Source organism: Eimeria necatrix, genomic scaffold (genome assembly GCF_000499385.1).
Source record: "Eimeria necatrix Houghton genomic scaffold, Enh_scaff98, whole genome shotgun sequence".
Classification (NCBI taxonomy): Eukaryota; Apicomplexa; class Conoidasida; order Eucoccidiorida; family Eimeriidae; genus Eimeria; species Eimeria necatrix.
Window position 1 is genome coordinate 43,942 of NW_013651807.1, and position 21,059 is coordinate 65,000.

At 46.3% G+C, this 21,059-nt stretch overlaps 5 protein-coding genes across 5 annotated transcripts in view; 3 read left to right on the plus strand and 2 right to left on the minus strand.

Moving 5' to 3' along the window:
* Positions 1-433: 433 nt before the first annotated feature.
* ENH_00085420 (hypothetical protein, conserved) lies at positions 434-2,658 on the plus strand (the record flags this gene model as incomplete). Its single annotated transcript, XM_013577946.1, has 7 exons — positions 434-718; positions 907-963; positions 1,105-1,222; positions 1,324-1,430; positions 1,844-1,987; positions 2,114-2,394; positions 2,547-2,658. The coding sequence occupies 7 exons, from the start codon at positions 434-436 to the stop codon at positions 2,656-2,658; spliced, it is 1,104 nt and encodes a 367-aa protein (XP_013433400.1).
* Positions 2,659-6,625: 3,967 nt separating this feature from the next.
* Positions 6,626-7,870, minus strand: ENH_00085430 (4-alpha-glucanotransferase, putative; the record flags this gene model as incomplete). Its single annotated transcript, XM_013577947.1, has 1 exon — positions 6,626-7,870. One exon carries the CDS (start codon positions 7,868-7,870, stop codon positions 6,626-6,628), a length of 1,245 nt encoding a protein of 414 aa, XP_013433401.1.
* Positions 7,871-10,620: 2,750 nt separating this feature from the next.
* On the minus strand, positions 10,621-14,133 carry ENH_00085440 (hypothetical protein, conserved; the record flags this gene model as incomplete). Its single annotated transcript, XM_013577948.1, has 1 exon — positions 10,621-14,133. The coding sequence occupies one exon, from the start codon at positions 14,131-14,133 to the stop codon at positions 10,621-10,623; it is 3,513 nt and encodes a 1,170-aa protein (XP_013433402.1).
* Positions 14,134-19,014: 4,881 nt separating this feature from the next.
* On the plus strand, positions 19,015-19,764 carry ENH_00085450 (60S acidic ribosomal protein P1, putative; the record flags this gene model as incomplete). The annotated part of the gene is made up of 2 exons (XM_013577949.1): positions 19,015-19,214; positions 19,596-19,764. The coding sequence occupies 2 exons, from the start codon at positions 19,015-19,017 to the stop codon at positions 19,762-19,764; spliced, it is 369 nt and encodes a 122-aa protein (XP_013433403.1).
* A 1,000-nt stretch (positions 19,765-20,764) lies between these two features.
* ENH_00085460 (hypothetical protein) overlaps positions 20,765-21,059 on the plus strand; it is a gene marked incomplete at both ends in the record, with an annotated part of 1,047 nt that continues 752 nt past the window's right edge. The window contains 2 exons of the mRNA XM_013577950.1: positions 20,765-20,786; positions 21,000-21,059. The exon at positions 21,000-21,059 is cut by the window's right edge and continues 752 nt beyond it. Coding sequence (XP_013433404.1) covers positions 20,765-20,786; positions 21,000-21,059 — 82 coding nt within the window. The remainder of the gene's footprint in view (positions 20,787-20,999) is intronic.

Consider the following 21,059-nt stretch of genomic DNA (forward strand, 5'->3'; position numbering starts at 1 on the left):
GGCGCACGCTGCACATATAGTTGATTAGAAAAAGGCACAGACAATCCCAAAATTTTGCTAGCAGTCTCTACTTAGCGGTTCAGTTTGTTCTGGGTGCAATAACTCTGCGCAGGTTAAAAAGAAACAACTAAGTTGCACATGACTGTGTGCGCAGGTGGAGAGAACAAGCGTGGCTTGCGAGCAGACGGAAGTTCGGGCTTTCGCTGCTAGCCAACCGCATATACAGCACAGTGGGGAACACACACGTGTCAAAGCGCCTAATCCGTTGATAGAAAGCGTTGTTCTGCAGGCTTAGCAACGAGCTCTATCTCTCTGCGTTAGATTCACATGAAACACGTTTATTAAAGGAGAGACAAAATATGAGGCTGCACCTGTAACCGCTTGGATGTAGAAGAGTCTTAGGACCTATCTGCTTCTTTCTGCTAATTTGCGCATGCAGATCCGTGCCTCCTTCAAAAAGTGGCTTTACCAAGCCCGGTGGGCCTCCGAAGTTGAGCGAGTCAAGGAGGAATGCACTAAACTTATACCAGACATACACGGTTTTCTGAACGGGGCTATTAATCCTCGTCTCCAGCTCCTTGAAGAAGGAGCAGCAGCAGAGGCTCGTAAAACAGATCTATTAGCCGACAAAAATAAGGAAATATGGGAGCACCTGCAGTCAACAATAGTAGGCCACTTGCTTCACGTTAAAACAGCTAGACCATCCCGTTTGGCAGTGGTATGCGAGTCTTGCCAGTTGTGCTGTAGTCTTAAAACTGAATTTTCTCTAACACACAGTGAGACTGTACAGCAAATGCACAATCGGTTTTCCTAGCAGATTTTGTCGTATTTTCTATTCTTTACGCTTGGTGCGTGCTCATTCGTGTTGCACCGATTGAGTCATTTTGCCCCTGCTTCACAATTCAGGACCGCGCCACTGCACTTGAGCACAAGGCCAAAAAGGACACGGAAGCGTTGGAGAAGGTAAGCCCTTGGTAGGAAACTGTTTTTGCGAAGTAAGAGTTCGAGCTGCGTGACACGATAGGGCACTTTCATTACTTCACAATAAAATGATCATATTCTGGAAAACGTTTCGGTTAATTCCATCTTCATGTCACTTTACAGATGGCTACAGAGCTTGATATGCACTCAACATTTCGACGCAATGCTGAGGAGCGCGTACAAAACGCAGAAGGCACGGTTACCCAACTCTCCGAGCAACTAGCCCTTGTGGCAAGAGACGGTAATTTGACTCCACTTGTTTAAAGTTTAGATTACTTAGTGACGGACATACAAAGCAGCATTTTGATTCCAAAGCAAAAAGCAAGTGATGAGTTTATTCAGATGATGTTAAGAATATGATGAAAGACATACTGCTCATATGGACAGCCGTCAAACAGCTCGATTCAGCAAAAGCTGACAGGAAAGAAGTCGAAAACCTGGGACTCGAAGTGACTTCAAGAAATGAGGTATAGATGTATAGACAGTTGCTTCCAAACCACCACGCCATCCACCCAAAAATCTGTGCAAGTGGGTCAAATTGCTACATGCTAGGTAAATATCCAAGAGTCAACGTACTTCACCTTTCTGGTCAAGGCCAAAGAACTTCTTTCTGGAACGTTTCTGTGCGTGACTGTCTCCAGACTCTGTCAGAAAATCTGCAAAAGCTAGAAACTTACAATACTGGGCAGGTATGAAGTGAAGAATCCACAGATATAAGGTGCTGAGGTCGAGTGTTGTCAGACAGGCAGTCTACAATATATCGCCAGAAATGCTAATGTGCCTAAACTTGATTGTAAGCAACTGGGAAGCTGCAAGTTTGGCCACCTAATGCTGTTTTGGAGAGCGTCAATGCTTTTTGCAGGATACTGCTTTGGAACAGCGGATTTCGGAATTATACTCAGATATCAAGGAAAGCAAGAACAAACACGAAGAACTCGAGTTTATGTTCGGACTCGTTGTCAGGCTACTTGAAGACATTGCTAACATCCAATTCGCAAAAATACAGGTGTCTGTCTACGTTATATATATGGCTTGAGAAGGCATTGGAGATACTGCAGCGTAATCAAGCCTAACTGCCTCTATATATAAGTAGTCAGATATTGCAGTTACCTTGAGCTTTTCGCCAATGCAGACCCGCCGAGTCGCAAGTGGAAGAACGGGAAATGGGAGAATCGAAACGCGACCAACTCTACGAGCAAGCCTATGCCGAGCGCAAGATATCGGCAGCAGTGCCTCAAAGATAAGCATTGCTGCATCACCTTTGGCAGAAGCCGGAGATAGGACGGAGCGTGGAGGCGATAGTCAGTGTGCATCGGAGCCTCGATTTAGGCCCGCCTACCAACCAGCTTCTGAATGCAAAGCACAAGCACAATCGCAGGCGGCCCCTGACTGCAGGACCAAACAGGCAATCCGGTGGGTGGAGCCAACATAAAGATATCCATAACGATCAAAAATTTTATTTTATTTTTCAATACACTTGCGCCGCGACACTACCCTTCCCGGTGCATGCTCTTGCCCCTGGCTTCTTCATTTTTTCAAACATTGAGCACTGAACAAATTTGCAGGACCCCTACAGTGGCTGCATTTGCCGAATGGGTTAGTAGTGTTCAAAAGACGTTGAAGCAAGAATGCAACGCATATGATTCTAATGGCGCCCACCTGCTTGGAGGCCGTTAGAATTCTGCGGAGTGAGGCACGGTCGCTAAACAGGGCAGCGGTTACATTATTGACGTGCGGAGCTGGAAAAGTTAACCGTGGACCTCACAATTTATGAGTTGGTTTTCAGAGCTGGAGACCATCAGAGTTCAGCAAAAACCGCTGAACTCCAGAACAATTTTTCTTCAGCCCCTTGGGCTGGGTTTGTGGCGTGACTTGCTCGCAAATAGAGCAGCTCACAGACTTGTTTCGCAGATTATCAAGGCTGATGCTGTGGCGTGATCAACATTATACTGTAGATCCTAGGTGCCTACGAACATTATGTTGAAAGGACAAATTACGTGGGTCTAGGACCATGCTTACATTGGCTTCCGTTTGAACTGCACTTGAGCGACTGTTGAAACCGAATGAAATCCCGGGAATTGTTAATCTAGTTGCTACCCAACATAAGTATGCACATTGTGAATTCACAAAAATGTTAATCTACTTGATACCCAACATAAGTATACACATTGTGAATTCACAGAAGATCCAAAGTGTGTTTGGCACTTAAGAGCAAAAGCGACTAAAAGACCTAAGGACAGTACGGAGCTTCAGAGCAGTGAAAAGAATATATGAACTAAAGTTGTGAACAGAATAAACTTTGAAAAAAACGAATGCCTAGCTCTAAGGGCCTCAGTAGGGGACATTTTTCGCGCACTGTGTTAAGGAATTCGGTCTGCCTGTTACTACACGCACGGACGCAGACAGTTTTAAAGTGACTCAGCACTTTCTCAGCATTTCCCAAGAACCCTTCGAAACGCCCCTCTCGCTATCTTTAACTTTAGTGAAAATTGATTCTTACGAAACCTTCGAGCAGATATGCTCGTAGTTTCGTTGTGGCACGACATGATTTTCTTTTCTTTTCGCTGTGTAAGCACAACGCAGGTACTTTAAAAAAAACCGGGGCATCAGTGTCTCCCCTGCTGTCAATTTTGTTTGCCTTTTTACTCCTTACATTTCAGCAATCTGGCTGAAACAATTAGGTGACTTTCTTCGTAATACGTGACGTAGAACACGGCTTTGAGGATTCAGTGGTGGTAGGGTCGAGCAAGCTTTCGGTACCCGCACGGGGGCCACCGGAAGTCGGTGTAGAGAAAGACCACAAAGGCGGCATGCTTTTGGCAAATTGCAGAGCTGAAGTTAAAAGCAAGGAGTTACTCAGTAAGCTCCAGCAGATGTGGACGCAGTTTCAATGGGCCCGCAACCACCGGGACAGAACATCACGAACTTTACGAACTCGAACTGCTAGGCTGCAACTGCAAATAAAACTCAAAAGAGGGAATACGTTAATCTTGCATGCAGCGAAAAACAAATAGCCATAGCAGTGACCTGTGGAGAATATATTATCTCGGGTAACCTTTTACCAGACTTTGAGGATCATCCCAGGACTTGGTGGGTGGCCGTTTTGCAGGTTGTGCCGGTGTTGCCTTTACGCCCTTTCCACATTATTATATTGACCAGACAAAATGCCGCTTGGAGCTGCATGCTGATAGAAGAAAATATCTGAACCCGACCTTCGTGTGCAGTTCGGCATCTCCAGACTGCAAAAATGTGCAAAAGATATTGCAATAAATATATCTACACTCATCCACGTTGCTGCAATTTGCTCCAGCACTATCGTAATGTCTGTACAAATGCTAAGGAGTTATCGAACAAAATAGAAGCATGAGGAACTTTGTGTACAGAGTACAGTGCTATACATAGAGCCTCCAAGGTGTGTTGAGGAGGAGTTTGAGTCCAACAAATTGTAAATTTTTGTGGCAGGCTGGTGACTCATCAGTGAGAAGCTTTACGCTTTGTATAGAAAGAAATACTGAGCAGACAGGCAGCTTGCTTTAAGCGTGGCTATCGAAAAGGGAACAACACAAGTTGATTTCTTACGGCCATCACTAGCTTTCATACTAGAGATAGATGAATCCTATGGAGACTCTTCGACTGTGTATCTTAATACGGGTTCGCACTCTCTATTCCCTTGATGAAACTTCTGCGGCTTTAGTTTTACGTAAATACGAAACAAAATACTGCGAACTTTAAAATAGTCATCTTCTACTATGCAAAGACGGAAAAAATAGGCATGGAGCTTGTGTGAGAAAATTTGACAGGCGTCCTTCTGGTACCTAGCTATGGCCGTCTAAACCACTGCAGGTTTCGCAGAACATGCACATAATCGGCAGAGTTGCGCTCTTCGGAAATGCTTGCAGTGTTAACATAATAAAAGAAGTACCTTAGGGCAATGCCGATCTTGCTGCCCCTAATCTGATAAAACCGTGACTGGTAACTACACACACAGGCACAAGACGACAAGAAATTTTCCAACGAATCATTCTGTCAAAAATGTCATGTTTATCTTCGCAACTAATGCCTTTGTTCCATGCACTTCTACTATGTTTTGCGGTGACATGATGATGTGTCCGAAAAAGCGAATCAATGGAGAACGTTATATGTGTACGCTGAGCAGTTGCTTCTCTGTTGATGCCACCAATGCATGATTGCGTCCAAGGTGGCCTATGCAGATTACACAGTCATTGTTACAAGGAAAGAAGGCACGTGGGAGTTGTTAGTCTCTTCGTTGCATAGGCGCGAATGCCTTCACTGAACACCTCGCTTTCGGCCAGTGCTTACTTGTACCACACTGCCGACATAACTTGTCCCGGGGTCCTTGCCCGAAACAAAATGTACACGCATGCTGCTTTTAAAGCAATATGCATGAAATGGAGGGCCCAGAAGCCCGAGGCTTCTGTCGTAGGGCCTTTCAGTTCGTGCTTAGCGCGATTTTAATTGCCCCAAACTATTGTGCTGGTTGTTACCTACAGTGCTTTGTCTAGCTAGCGCCCGTACTCAGCGCATACAGTGTTAAATTTCTAAGGTTATGTGGAAAATGACGAAGCATTTCCTGTAGAAAAGGCTAAGCGATTACTCGGGTCTAATGACGGGCGGAAGGAGACCTGCGAATACAAAAGGCCTGCAGCGTCCTATCATAAAGCCACAGATTCCAGAGTACAAGACTCAATTAAACATTTCAATCACACAATCTAAACTTACCGGTTCACTGAGAGGCAGAATACCTATTCGATAGAGTTAGCATATTGCGGATAGGGTCTAGGCTTTCTGGGGCATAGAGAGGCTCCAAACTCTTTAGCTTCCAGCTCCAATTTTTTGGGCTATCGACGCCAGGAAGGTTGAATCTTGCGCGATCGTCAAGCCCCAGTATGTCCTGAACTGGGAGTATGACGAGGTGAGCAACACTGAGGAGAGCCAAGTGGGCTAATAGCCTGTGAACTGCAAAATCTGAAGGCTCCTCTTTTAAGCCTACACGCAAAAGCATTGTTCATCCTTGAGTATGGACGAAAAGCGTAGCCAATTTACAGTGGAGCTTTGAAGCTTTCGTCGTCGTTGCTGTGCTTGCAGGGCTTCAAATGTTTTTCGTTGGTATCTTTGACCTCACCAAGGTAATTTAAGAGGTGCGTTTTTGCTTCATCGGACGCTTCTTTCCACCATGACTGAGAAGTTGCATTGTCATGTGTCCCAGTATAGACGACGCAATCCCGCGTGTGATTGTAGGGCAAATGCTCGCAACGCAGCCCTTTTTCGTTGTCCGCCCACGCAAATTGCATAACACGCATGCTGAATATGCTGTATTTGTCTCTAAGTGCCACAATTTCAGGAGTAATGAATCCTAAATCTTCGGCTATGAGCAAAGGTGCTGGTTTAAGCGGATCGCCTCCTAGTTGCGTTCCAAAAGAGTGCCGCGTCCCGGAATTTTTTGTCTGTGGAGGAGACTTTGCAAGTATATGTCTGTTAAGTACACTCAAAATTTTTTTTTTAATTGAAGGCTTCTTCGACCGTTTAGATAATGCTTCTGAGTAGGCAGTTGCAACATTTACCCTGGGATTTTCCCATCCCAAGTTTTTGAAGATTGCATCGAACAATTTGGTTCCAGGCCCCGCTACCCACTCTCCATTTCTTGCGCTTTTGTGCTCCACTGCAAAGTCGTACGGTACTCGCCAGTAAGACTCGAATCCACGAAAGTGATCAAGGCGACAAGCATCAAATTTTTCAAAGCTTCTAGCCACACGACGCGTCCACCAGCTGAAATTTGTGCGAGCGTGAGCATCCCATGCGTAAACAGGATGCCCCCAAAGTTGCCCTTCGGAGCTAAAATAATCGGGTGGAACGCCTGCATGCCCATCACTTTACATGCAGCAAAAGCTAATAAGAACTGTTGCGGCCGTGCATCCGCGAAATTAAGTCTGCTTGAAAATGCCGCGCCATCTGCCTGCAGCGTCTTAATTTCCTTACCCGAAACGTAGAGTGGCTTGTTGGTGCTACTATCCATCTGGAACATTTCAGAGTTGCTCCAAGCGTCACTTGAGTGCATGTTAACATAGAACGCTATATCGCCTAGAATTTTAATTCCCTTTGAATTGGCCCGGCGACGCAGCTGGCTCCACTGTTTGGAAAGTATGAATTGCACAAAGCGGTGAAACTGTGGTAGTAACAGCTCAGGTGGGCCACCACCCGACCTATTAGACAGGCTCTGGTCCTCCGTGGGCGATTCAAGCCCCTGCATCAAGGATTCGTTTTTAACGAGGCTCTTAAATGACCGGTACTCCTCTGGCCAGTCAAGCCATGAGGATGCATCAGGATGTCTTGCTTGTATTGCCTCGAACAGCACATACCCGTCGAGCCAGAATTTATTACTCTTGCAAAAATCTTCATATTCTTCGGTGGGAACTGCTTCTGTAAACGTCTTGTACGCAAGCGCAAGCAGTTCATCTTTGTAGCCCTTTGCTACATGGTAATCTACGAATGCTTCGCAGTCCACATCCTCCTGCAAGTGGGAGACTGTGTTAAGGGTTCTCCTCTCCTGCTGTTTTGCCTGCCACTTCGCTACTAGCTTAGCTACATCTTCCTGCGTCACGAGCTTTGAGGATACTAAACCAGCAGGACAAACCAGTAGTGGGTTTAGAGCAAATGAGCTGGTGCTTAAATATGGGCATCCAGGCTGGGACTGAGAATAAGTGCAAGGCCCAACAGGAAGCACCTGCCAATAAGAGAAACCTGCCGCTCTAAGATAATCTAGGAAAGGCTCGGCACTCTCCCCAAAGTCCCCTACAATCCCGCACTTGCTAGGCAGCGACGTTGGATGTAATAGAACGCCCGCTTCGCGGCCTTCATACATAAAATCCATCTTGTCTGTACAAAATTTCTTGTAAGTTAACGCATGCGTACTACCATATGTCTCCTGTTAAAGGAAGCAGCCTGAGGTCACCTCTGACAGCCGCCTCCAGGCGTGCTCCTCGCCCTGTTTTCAGTCTCAGAAGGCTCTTTTAAAAATGTTTACGGCTTGCAGAAAAATGATTTGGTGCTAAGTATCGGGGCACTTCTGGTTTTGTAAACAGCCCCAGCTGGTGCTCGTAGAAAGTACAGGCCTGTACTGCATGCAGTGAGCGAATATACCATGGTTCTTCCCCTTGCCTCTTCTGATCAAATCTTGGTCGACCATCTTCGTATTGTCTAGTTTTTGTAAAAGTCTGCATGCTAAATATGCGTACAAGCTTTACAAACATTCCATTCCATCAAAGATAGTATTTCACTGGTATATACTGCTCCCTTAAGTTCAGTCGTATGCCAGGAGCCTTTGTCGCCCACGAAAGTGGCATAATGCGAGATGCTTCTTGCTGGATCTAGTTCAGCCGTATCAGAAAATTAATCTGTTTAGTTTTAATGTTTAATTTTTTGAAGCACTTCTGTAGGAGCAAGCGCGGCAGACAAATGCTGTGTTCTGCTACAAATGTACCATGAATTGAATCCGCTGCAGACCTTAACGCTCAGCTGGCATTAGATAATACTGTACTTTGTTCTTGAGAAAAGCTAATAGCACTTATACAGTGGAGTTTGCCTTCCTTCCATACGTGCCTCTGTGCAGGTGCGGCTCACACATCGTGACAGATTTCAAGCTGTCTTGCTGGAGGACTGCGTTCTAGTGAGATACTGTGACCTTTCATTGCGCGGAGTCGTTGGAGTTTAGACAACCACCGCAATTTAACCTTTCAAAGAGCCAGCGCATATGTAATATGCAGCTATCTGAAGCTCGCACAATTTCCAACTTGCTTGGCGCATGGAGAGACAAAGCCTTTTGCTGCCTATTCCTCTAATTTCAACAATCAATGTGGCATCTCTCCTAGATGCCAGGAAAAAAAGTTCGCCGGTATGCAGCATCAGGTATAAAAAGTACAAATGAATAGCCATGGATCTTCACTAAAATTTTGTTACGTTCATTACCTCTAAGTCTATGCGGCAGCTGGCTTCAGTTGACTCCTTGAATTCAGGGCAACTTGATGAGTTTGAACTTGGAATTGGATGCAGTGTCGAATGTGAACTATTGAGGTAATCCGCAATTTTCTCCATAGTTTTTTCAATTTTCGAATAGGTCACAAGCGCTGTCCCTCGAGTTCCTAAAACGTGTCTGATGTCAAGCGTATTACTGCAGATATGGATGCCTTTCCACAAACAACTGATTCACTACATCCTAGCCTCATTTCTTAAGTCCACCCTGGATTAAAATTTTGAGTGGATAAACTCTAAAAGAGATACAGTCTGACATCTTAATGCTACAGTGTCTCTTTTATGGGGAGCGCTTTTTGTCATTTAGCTGCGAGAGGAGCTAGAGGAAAAGCTAATTATCAAACTTTTCAAGTGACTTTTGAGTGAGAAGGAATATAGAATTAAACTGCCGCATTCAATCTGTACGGCAAGCAGGGTCAGCCAGAGGCCGTCATGCGGTCCGAACAGAAAGTACACTGCTGGAACAGATGGAAAGCTGAAATTTCGTGCACGAGTGGCAAGCTGTCCGCACGTATTTCTAAGGACCGAAGCGGGGTCAGGGGGAGTGGCAACACGCATAGGCGTGCGCCATTCACACCTCCATCCACACGAGGTGATGGCGCCAGTAGGTGCAGGGGTCTCTTCTTAGACTTAGCTGCCTTCAGAGCCAACGTAGCTCTGTGCGCCTTCAACACAGGGGTCCAGCACTTCCTTTAATACACGCAGCTCCAAACAGCATAGGATACCAACTGTTACACGTAGACTAAGAGCCACTCGCATAGAGTGGCCATCTTATTTGCGCATGAAGTTATCTTCCATAGCAAGCCATTCAAGTTGACTTCCGTTGCCCCTTCTTGTGTAGCGTAAAATATAAGACAACGGTGGCCCCTAATTTCAGCACTTGTTTTGAGACCAGCACTAAGGTGTATTGCAAGTTGCCCTGTTCGACAAAGCCATTCGTGAGCATGGAGGGCCCAGCGTGCTTTTCATGCAAGGCAGCAAGATGAAGCTTTTCAAAGCTACATAGAGACCGCTGTGTGACGACGTCTCCTGCTTCAAGAAGCAGAGGTGCTGCTCCATGTCGCCCACTACGCGAGAATACGCTTCGTTCTCTTCTCCTTAGCTAACTATTTTACATATATGTGCTTGTGTTTGCTTTTAAAAGCATTGCTGCACTTCGCTTTAAGAATTTTTGTCCTAAGGGGAAGTGTTTGCCTCCGCGCTGCACATAAGTGCCTTTGCCGTTGCCCAGTATCGACAAGGTAGCTTTAAGGCATGAACAGTTTGGCGACGGTGTGAGGCGCAGGAGAGCTGTGCTACTCTCGAGACAACGCAAGGACTGCCAGCCATTAATTATGTTCCTTTTGCGCTCACTTACGCTGATAGGACTTTTCTGCAGTGTTGTACCAATTTTTAAAATGCTAAGCTTCATAGAAGGAAACGAGCAACGGTCTAGCAGCAGCGGTCTGCTACTTGCCATTGCCAGTTCCGTAGCCCCGTGGGAGGGCAAATTGCCAAGGGGCAATACTTGAAACTGCACTATCAAAAAAATGATCGAGAGAGATCATTGTTAAGTAGCGCTTTTAAGGAAATAGGGAGCAGCACTCTTTGATGTTAACGAACTGGATGGTAGCTGGCTGCTTGCTCGTTGGCATTTGGATCCGTAGGCGATACGCATGCTAGCCAATCGTTCTCTGAGGGGGAAGACGAAACTGCACTGTCCCTCGAAAACAGCCGCTCTTTGGACAGTGCCTTCCAACTTCCTCTAAAGTCAACGTTAGTGCTACTAGGAGCAGGGATTCCCTCGATTGTAGCAGCTACATGACAGGAGAGAGAAGGAAAGTTGGAAAGGCCTTTGGGGGATTCGGGAAGCGAGGATTCAATTGATGCTTCTGCCCAGGGGCTCTGTACGCGCTCAACCGTAGAAACTTCATTTCGTTGCTCTACAACTGATGCAGAAGGACGCACTGGGGTGTCATGAAGCTCTGGCTCTGTAGGCGTTGGAGGGCAGGAAGGCGCTGACGCCTCTTTTCCAGATTCTCTGTCTTCAAGACAACGTACAGGAACGCTTTCAATCTGTTCACCGAGCTTTATCCGCGTTGAGAAGTCGGCATCTCTCAATTCTGTTGCTAGCTCAGCCATACCCGACAGGGAATCTCTTCTGGCATCTCCCGTGGAAAGCGGGAGTGCTTGGCCCTCCTCTATAGGCGGCTTGTTTGTCACTGTAGTTGGCTGTTCGTTTTTAAGACTAACCTCACCAGAGGCCTTGTCTGGAAGGGAGCATCGAATTTGGAAGTCTTGTTGGCTTGCCCCACTTTTGGATAGAAGTTCCTCACAGTTACCACTGCTCGTCAGTTGCGCAAGAGGCTCCCTCGGTAAATTATCTTGGCACATGCTGGAAGGACTTACGTTTTCTTCTCCACTGAGTAGAGCACCGATGTCAGAAGGGCTATTTCGGTGGGTGTCGCACCAAGGAATACAAAGAGGTGGCCCGCACGCAGTTATACCTCGGTTTTTCTCACTGATTGCACTGCTTTTCGCATCGTCATTCTCCCCAGACTGTTTAATATCTTTTTGTAACAGCCCTTCCGAAATGCCTTGTGGGGTTGATTTTTGATCAGAAGCGTCCCACGTTACTTCACGTTGAGTTGGAACTTTATTAGTGACGTCCGAAAAGCAAGCTGGTGCGGGAGGGCGGAATTTGGAGACTTCCTGTATTGACGGCACTTCTGCTCGGCACTTTTTGTCATTAACCGCTGCGGAAGATAAATAACCGTGCATTTCCTGTTTTGAAGGATTATTTTCTCGCAGAAATTGCTCATCTTTGGTGGGATCGTTGGTAGTTGGAGAAGCGTTCTTCGCAAGAATTTCGTTTCCCGCATCAGCCCGTGAGCAACCAACGGGCTGTACAGCCGCATCACACAACTGCTGACAAGATGATGAGAATGAAGCAGCACAGCGCATCCCTTCGGTTGACCGACTAGTTATTCCATACGTTCCAGAATTGATTTCTGGCCGAATTAACTGGCGCCGGAAACACGGGTGACACGAATGAGACTCCGAGGCATGAACAGTGCAGTTCTGTAGCGTGGCAGGCGACGGCATCGCCACGTCCATTGCTGCCCTACACATATGAGACAACATAACTGGACCCTCAATATCGTACGACATGGGCTTCAGCGTTCGTCTATGGATGTTATCCGTCGTTGGCTCGCTGACCACTCCAGCGGAATCATTCCAACAAGAGACACCGTTCGCGAGGACGCAGACTTCTGCAGGTGCTGTGTTATCATCAGTCGGCTTTATGGGACCATTTACGTCATTTTCCTTGAAGCGCAAACCAGTCGATCTCTGGCCCGCGCTGCTTGTCGCTGACCCTACAGCAAGGTCAAAGGAGTTAAGCGAAAGAGATATCGAAGACGCCAATTTTTTTTGCTGAACGCAGGCAGCTCGTGCTACTTCGTATCGTTTCTGCAGCTTTTTCAGTCGCTTCTGCGCTTCCGCGCTTTCGCGTCGTGCAGACTCGAGTTCCACAACTAGCAGCTTGAATTCTGCATCCTTGTTTCTTATCTGGTCATTGCTGCGCTGTAGCTCATCTACGAGACGCGCCACTTGAATGCCATACTCCTGTTTTAGCTGTACTGGCCCTTGGCTCTGACATTTCCCACCCAAATGTGGAACCAGTGAAAAACTCATCAGTTGAGCATTTGAGGAAGCGCCCACTGCTTCACTTTTTCTTGGGTCGACAACTAGTTCACTTTTCATGTCCGTCACACACTCAACCTTCTGTCTGTGGAGCTCGGCTTCTAGCGCTTCTAGCTTTTTTTTTGTGTCCAAAAGCTGAGAACGAAAATCTGCGTTTTCCTGGGTAAGTAGCTTGCACACTTCACTTTGCTCTGTGGCAAAATCATCCATCTGCTTGCGAGCCGTTTCCCTTGCCAGTTGCATTTCCCTGTCTGCCAAACGGCGTTCTCTTTCTAATAAACATTTCTCACGCTCAGCAATCTTTACCTCCTCTTCTTTCTGTCGCAAACTCTGAATTTCTAGCCTGTGCTTCATCGCATCGACTGTGGCCTGGACCTCGAACATAGACATTCCTTCATGTGCTTTTTGCGCACCCGCAGCCTGTTCTATTGCCTTTTGAAGCTGCCGAATCCGGCTTTTGTGTTCACTTTCTAAAGAGGCAAGTCGTTGATCTATCATCTGCCGGGTGTTTGCTCTTGCACCAAATAACCGTTGCGATGATTCACAGAGCTCCAGTCCTCTCAAGTGAGCTTCCATAAGCAGCGCTTGGTTGCTTGCCATTTCGTTCCACTTATTACACTCAGTAGAACCTTTTCCCGCACAGCAGGACTTTGGGGACTCGGGTTGTTTGGAACATTGTGATTCGCGCGCCTGCACATCAAAGCATTTCGGGGGGCAAGGCTTTCCCTTGGCTCGCGTTGTTCTCTCCCTGTGAACACGCACTTGCTCGCTTTGTACCTTGCTGCAAGAAAAACCCTTTTCGATACTTGAGTGGCCTAGGTGTTCGCCTTCGCCTTCATTCGTTGGAATATTCCCATTTTCACACACTGAATCGGAGTTTCGTTTCAACCCATTATTCTGGCAGGTAGGAAGACTACTGGCGGCAGCTATTAAACGATCAAGCAAATTCCATTGAAGCTCGGAAGGCACACTGGGAGAAGCTGAATTGCTGAGGAGGGCCTTCGGCAAACGCAGAACTGCTTGGCACTCCTCCTGCGACAGGATGTCAGTATTACGTAAAGAAGCTTCGGGACAAAGTAGACCCGCTGTATGAACAAGTCCGTGAGCTTTTAGCCAGAGCAGAACAAGTGACAGTGTTGCTTTGAAGGCAAGGCTATTTCTAGGTGTTTGTTGGTAATCCGCAGGCAGTTTCAAATTTTCGTCCTCAAAGAGTGATTCCCTGTCGACTGTGCAGTTTAAAAGCCTTCCTGAAATAAAGTAGCGCACCTGACATTCTAATTGTTGCTTAAGGTGTGATTGAGACAAAAAAGAGAGCATTCTACCAGTAGCCTCAGATCCAGAAGGCACTGGTGAGACGCCCTGCTTGCTGCTCCCTGCTGGAGCAGCAGTTGCTGCAGATCGGTCCATCAGTTGCCCTTTCATGAAAGACCTAGAAGTTAAATATGCCCATCTCTAGCCCTTGGAGGCTTTTCGTTTTGCTACAATGACAAGTTTTGCGAAGCTTTGTAGGGGCTGAAGAGAGGAGTTATTCAGACGCTGGACCACTTCTATACTCTCGTAGCGGTTCAAACCCCAAACTGAAAGCTGCCTTTCCAGGCCAACTGGTGGAAAAAATTTTTTCAAGAAAATGAATATTTAACGATAATCGAGAGAAAATTTTTCCGATGTTGCGGGCATTTCATAAGAACCCTTGGAGGCTCTGCTACGTAATGGAGATGACTCCGGAGAGCTTCTTCTGCTTAGGCGGACCCAAAGTGGTCGAATATTATTTGCACGTAGACTTCCACCATACACATTACCCGCTTGTTAAAATATTGGATGATATCTACTCCAGTCAAAGCATATTGAATGCGCAGTCACGACCTATCCGAGCAATAAGGCATTTGAAAACATATAGCTCGGGGAAAGGCGAGCTCATCTAGAGCAGTTTCCCCACGAACCATGCAGAAGGCAGCGAAGCAAAAATCGCCCCTGTACCTTGTAGGGACTTGGTGGCGAATGTGTAGCTCAGATTTTCGGCGCACAAGGGTTTTTCAGTGAATAAGGATAGTGAAGGCAATATCCTGGCCTAGTGATATTCCCACCGCATCTCGTGGACCAAAAATTGGAGAGAAGCCCAATTCTCTGGGCATTCATATTTAAAAAATTATATTAAAAAGTTCATGGTTCGAAGGAAAAGGCACAAGGAGGGCAGTGAGAGCGTGCCGACTATGCCGGCGGTCACCTGGCCTGAGTTGCGCTTGGCGTGCGCGTTGAGAAAAAGCAAATGCCAACGGCACTGCTGGAAACTATTTTTTAAAAAAGTAAAAAATTTAATATACATATGCAGGAAAGCTCATGGCTTGTCGGTTTGTAGCAGACGCTATGCAGCTTATAAGCAAGGTGTGCAGCCCCTTCTTTACCGCCAGCCCCGTTTCACTTGACTACTTTTGACGCCTTTCACAAAAGCTAGATTTTTGCATTTTGAGAGCTGGAATGTGTGGTAGCTGGTAGGTAGGCTCAAAGTTGTATTATTCAGTATTTACCGGGCGCAGCGGCAGCTACACATTTTGTCCGCTCAGCAAAAAGGCTTCAGAAAATGGAATATGCATGCGTTCGTAGGTATGTAGAATGCGTCCTGGCTAGCTATGAATCAAAATGTTTGAAAAGTCCTTGCATTGTTACGTTTTGCGAGTTTACTTGTGTTTGGTGGCACCACAGCCTGGTGTCCAAGTTGTAACGGCAAGGCACATGGCTATAATTGTCTTGATTGGGACCGTTTGTAACTTGCCAACAGTGCCTCAGTTGGAAAAAGCTTGAATAAAAGCTGTTGATCTATTTTGTAAGACTTCACTGGAATGTTATACCGCCTTAGACAGGGCGGCAGCGTCGTGGCGGCTATTCGTGGGGATGTCAGTAACCATTCACCGCTCACACTTGCCTGCTGCACTGGTGCGTTGCCTTTCGGAAATAATGAATTTAATTTCATTTCTTGGCGAACGCATTAATTTGCTTGTCCGTGTGTCATTCGTATACCTCTGCACTGCATAGAACACTCGCAACTTTACGCCTGTTTTGTGCCGGCTCTTGGCCGCACCACTTATGAGGCATGATCTTCCTATCATTCTTGTTTACGCTAAGGAAAAATGTGCCTAACTGAGGCACTCCGAGCATAAACAGGTGAGCCCTCATCTTCACTTCGCGGTTTTAGCTCTTGTGATTAAAACGCATGTGAGGAAATTGGAGGCATAATATATGTTTTAGGAGAGGCATCTGTTAACAGCCCAGTAGATGCAAGTAACTTTGTCTTCAAATAGGTATGCAAAGGGATTGGTAGATACAACTTCTAAGCATTTCAAAAATTATGGGAGCAAGTTGCTTAAGGCTTGCGGCAATGAAGAAAACAGCAATAACAGTTATTCTACAAGCTACGGTTTTACATTCCAGTACATTAAGGAGCAGCGAAATTTGATGTTGCGTAACCAACTGCCTCCATGAAGAACTCTTTTGTATGACAGTAGGTTGGTGTTGGTGCAAATGCTCAACCTGAGCGATATTTTCTTGGCCAGTGGTTTCACTTTCCCTTGGTACAAAGCGTGCTGCAATAAATTACTATTTACTGCTTTCGCGAGCTTTTTCTGAGCCTAAGGGCGCATTTCCTCCAAATCTTAGAATCGCTGTAGCCATGTTATTGCAAGGCCAGTACCTAATGTCTCATCATAATTTAGTGAGGTGTTTGCAGCGAAGGAGCTGGACTACTGACTTCTTTTAATTTGCATATTCTACGATTGCAGCCAGCATTTATATAGGGTATTAATTTATCAGATATACAGGCTCGACGTGGTTCAGAAATTAAACGAAAATTGAATAAAGGAAATGCACATGATGCATTAATATTGGTGATGATTTGGTATAGTGAAGAGACGTTATTCACTAGCCGCATGCTCTGAAGAAATACTCGAAAGCAAAGGGAGTGAACCTCTGCAGGCCGCAGACGACAAAGAAAAACCTTCTTGCAACGTCGAGCCTTTATATCTGAAAAATTAATACCCTATATAAATGCTGGCTGCAATCGTAGAATATGCGTTAAGTATTCTCACTGAAATTCAAATCCGTTAGACGTAATGAATGGATATTTTCATGAGCTTCTTCTCAATAGGGTTTCGCATTTTTATCCAGCGTAGACCAAAGAAAGGCAGTTGACCGCCAGTTGCAATTTTTAGCAGAGGGCAGAAGCATCTAATCAGCATTTTAAGGCACTTTTCTGGTGACGGTAATGCTTCACTAAAAAGTGAATAGAGAAGCCCCTAGAACTTTGTGAGGAACACGAATTCGCCAGCAAAGGCATTTACTGCACATTTGTGTTGGAACATTTTGCTTTCTGTAGAGAAGTAGATTTCAGTGAGCCCAGAAAAACGGCTCCTGGTCGGGCTACCCTTAATGTGCTCATGGGGTTCTTCGTCAAGGAATTAAAAGGCAACAGAGCCTCTCGTTAGGCTTAAAGGCGATATCTGCACAATCGCTTTTGGTTGAAAATTGTTTATTTACTCACGAATAGCTTTCCGTTTCTCATTTTTATAGATCGGAGAAGGCGAACGCTTTTAGATACTTGGGAACTTGCAAATAAACGATTCGTTTTAGGTGGTTGATGTATCCAACAGAAGCGATATGGATTTCAGTCATCAGAAACGCGACAAGCTGCCACTCAAGAACATCATGAGATGAATTTAGGAAGCAAGAACTGTTGATGAGTACGGAGGAATGTGCATTTGCATGTGCTTACAAATCAAAACAAAGTATTGAAAGGATAGCGATTAACGAGCGAATTCTCCTGCAGTGTTTATTCAGTGAGAAGGAAGCATCCTTCTCACTGAATAAACAGAAGAAACTCATTTACTCTCAGTTGAGCCGCTTCTGGCCTTGATGCCTCCTTCTCCAAACAGAAGATTTTAATTCATAAGTCAAAGAAGCTCTTGAGCGTGGATTTAAATACTTCAAAATCAGGTAACGATTCGTGCTGCACTTGCATTTTGACAGCCATAAACAAAAAGTTTTTTAATTAATTCACCCCTATTAACTCATCTCTAGACCCCATAAAAAATAAACTGGCCTCTAGAAGCGCACTTTTGCCTTGAAATCTTTATTTTCTGCATGGCTCAAAACTTTATTATCTTTATAGCAATGGCCCTTTACTGCAGTTGCTGCTGCAGTGCTGCTTTTTTGCAGCATAGAAGGCAAGCAGCAGGTGCAGCCAAGCTCACGCAAAGAGCTGTGTTTAAGTCTTTTCTCTTTCTGAGATCAGTTGAAACATTCTTGGGAATTTTAATTTCTGATCTTCATCAGGAATTGTCCCGACTTAGACTGCTATTAATTGCAATGAAGTTTGTTTGTGCATGCGAAGATTACGCAATTACCTGTTATTTCACTGAGGCAGAGGTTCCCTAGTGCTACATTAATGTGGGCTTTTATGCGAACTCTAGGGAGCTGCTTGACTTCTCCCTGGCAATCCGAAACTTTAAACCCTAAACCCTAAACCCTAAACCCTAAAATCCCAAATAGTGGGGTTTAAAGTCGCCTTTAAATTGCAGGCGCTGCTGCTGCAACTCATCCACCGCAGCAGCCCTGGAAAGCAATGAACACAAAACAAGTTGGTGGAATTTGTTCAAAAGTCTTACTTGCAAATTGGGCCACTAGAAATAATAAAAAGTTCTTTTATTAATTAGATAATTAAAAATGTTTTTACAATTTTGTAACTCCTTCGCTCTCTAGAATTCGCCGTGGTGTCTTAGTGGCTGCATTGTGCCGCTGTCTCGTCTAGGGCCAGCTCTTTCTTCGCTCCATCTTTCTATATTCTGATTAATTTTAAAAACTTGATTAATTAAGAAGAATTTCACTCGGGATTTTAGCCTTTTGAGTCCAACCCACCAAAACAGGAGGTGGGTGGCTGCTGCTGCTGCTGCTGCTGCTTTCTGCTGCAGCACCGGCGCGAGCCGCGAAGGCTGTCTGACGGGTGCAGCAGCAAACGCAGCAGAACTACAAAGGGATTAAAATAAATGCATGCAACTCGAAGGAAAACAATTGATGGAAGAAAGCAATTGGTTTGGGGCTGCATGCGCCGGGGCGTGGGGGGGCTGGGGATCGCTGCTGCAGCCGGCGGTGGGCTGCTGCTGCTGCTGCTGCTGGAGCTGCAGCAGCAGCGGGAGAGCAGCAGAATATGCGGAAGGTTGCGAGTTAGGGTTTCTGGGCTTCGGGAATCGCCATTTGGGATTATTTTTGCGGAATTTTCGGAAATATTGGAATTATTTTCCCTTTTATTCGGCGAAAATGGCGGCAGTGCCCACAAGTTCCCTCACCGACGGCCAGCGCCAGGAGCTCCTCTGTACTTACGCTTCTTTGATTCTTTCCGACGAAGGAATGGAAATTTCCGCAGAAAATATTCAAAAATTAGTTTCTGCAGCAGGAGCTTCTGTGGAGTGTTACATGCCGGGCCTTTTCGCGCGGGCGCTCAAGGGTCACAACATCACGTGAGCTGCTGCTGCTGCTGCTGCTGCTGCTGCTGCTGCGGGGCGCTCTGCTGCTGCTGCGGCTGCGACGGCGGCTGCAGTTTTGCTTCCGTTTCTGCGCGCTGCTGGCCTGCTGCTGCTGCTGCTGCTGCCGAGGCCTCCCGGGCCCCACACTCTGCATGCGCTGTGGGGAGAGTGCAGCACGAACTTTTCGTTTGTTGCTGCTGCTCGCTTGTCTTCGGATTAGTTTTTGTCTTCTGCTGCTGCTGCTGCTGCGGCTACTGCTGCTGCTGCGGCTACTGCTGCTGCTGCGGCTGGCCATGGGGTTTGCGTTGGTTTGCTGCTGCTGCTGCTGCGGCTGGCCATGGGGTTTGCGTCGGTTTGCTGCTGCTGCTGCTGCAGGGACCTTCTCGCTGGAGCAGGCACAGTTGCTGCTGCTCCTGCTGCTGCTGCTGCTGCTCCTGCTGCTGCAGCAGAGCCTGCTGCTGCTGACAAGGGGGGAAAGGCTGCGAAACAGGAAGAGCCTGAGGAGGAGGAAGATGCAGACATGGGTTTCTCTCTCTTTGACTAAACCCTAAACCCTAAACCCTCAAAGCCCTAAACCGCAGCAGACGCTAAACCCTCGTAAACCCTAAACCCTCGTAAACCCTAAACCCTCGTAAACCCTAACCCGCGCCTGGCCCAGACCCTCAGCGCGACCTGCAGCGGCGCCACCTGCGCCATGCGGATTAGGGTTTAGGGTTTAGGGTTTAGGGTTTAGGGTTTAGGGTTTTCGAGACTGTTGGGATGACCCAAGGTTTAGTTGCTGTTGTTGGAGGAGAAACCAAAAGTGCGTAAATTCCTTTTTCTAAATTTGGCCCGTCGAGGGTTTGGGGTTTACGCTAGGGTTTAGGGTTTAGGGTTTAGGCGGTGCTGCTGCAGCGAGGGTTTAGGGTTTAGGTGGTGCTGCTGCAGCGAGGGTTTAGGGTTTAAGGTTTGTTAGGTGCAGCTACAGCTAGGGTTTATAAGCCAGTGCAACTAGCAGGGTTTAGGGTTTAGGGTTTTAAGGAGTGTTCCTGTAGCTAGGGTTTAGGGTTTAGCGGTTGCAGCTAGGGTTTAGGGTTTAGGTGTGCGGCGGTAGCTAGGGTTTGGAGGTGGTTCTGTGGCTAGGGTTTAGGGTTTAGAGGCTGCTCCTGCAGTCAGGGTTTAGCTACGGCCGCAGCGATTAGGGTTTAGGGTTTAGGGTTTGGGGCTATATATACATATGAAATGCACTTATGAGGGTTTAAATGCCATGAGATTAATTAAGATTAAATATAATTAAATTAAAATGTCTAAAAATAATTAAAATATTTAAATATAATTAAATTAAAGTGTTTGAATATATTTAAATCAAAATCCACAATTCGCGAGATGTGGATTTGTAGCATCCGAGCTGCAAGCCTAGGGCTGAGCAGTTAGGGTTTAGGGTTTAGGGTTTACAAGGGTTTAGGGTTAACTAGGGTTTAGGGTTTACTAGGGTTTAGGGTTAACTAGGGTTTAGGGTTTACTAGGGTTTAGGGTTTACTAGGGTTTAGGGCCTAGGGCTTGTTATGCTTTGGGGTGTAGTATTTGGTAGGGTTTAGGGCCTGTTAGGGTTTAGGGTTTAGTAGGGGGCTTCTCAGGATTTAGGGTTTAGTGGGGTTTAGAGTTTAGGGTTTACTGGAGTTTAGGGTTTACTAGGGTTTAGGGTTTACAAGGGTTTAGGGTTTACAAGGGTTTAGGGTTTAGCAGTGAGAGCCGGCGCGCAAGTAGGTGTCTGTACACCGCAGTGTTACTTATTTGCAGACCTAGCTGCTGCAGCAGCAACAGCAAGTACTGCTGCAGCAGCAACAGCAAGTACTGCAG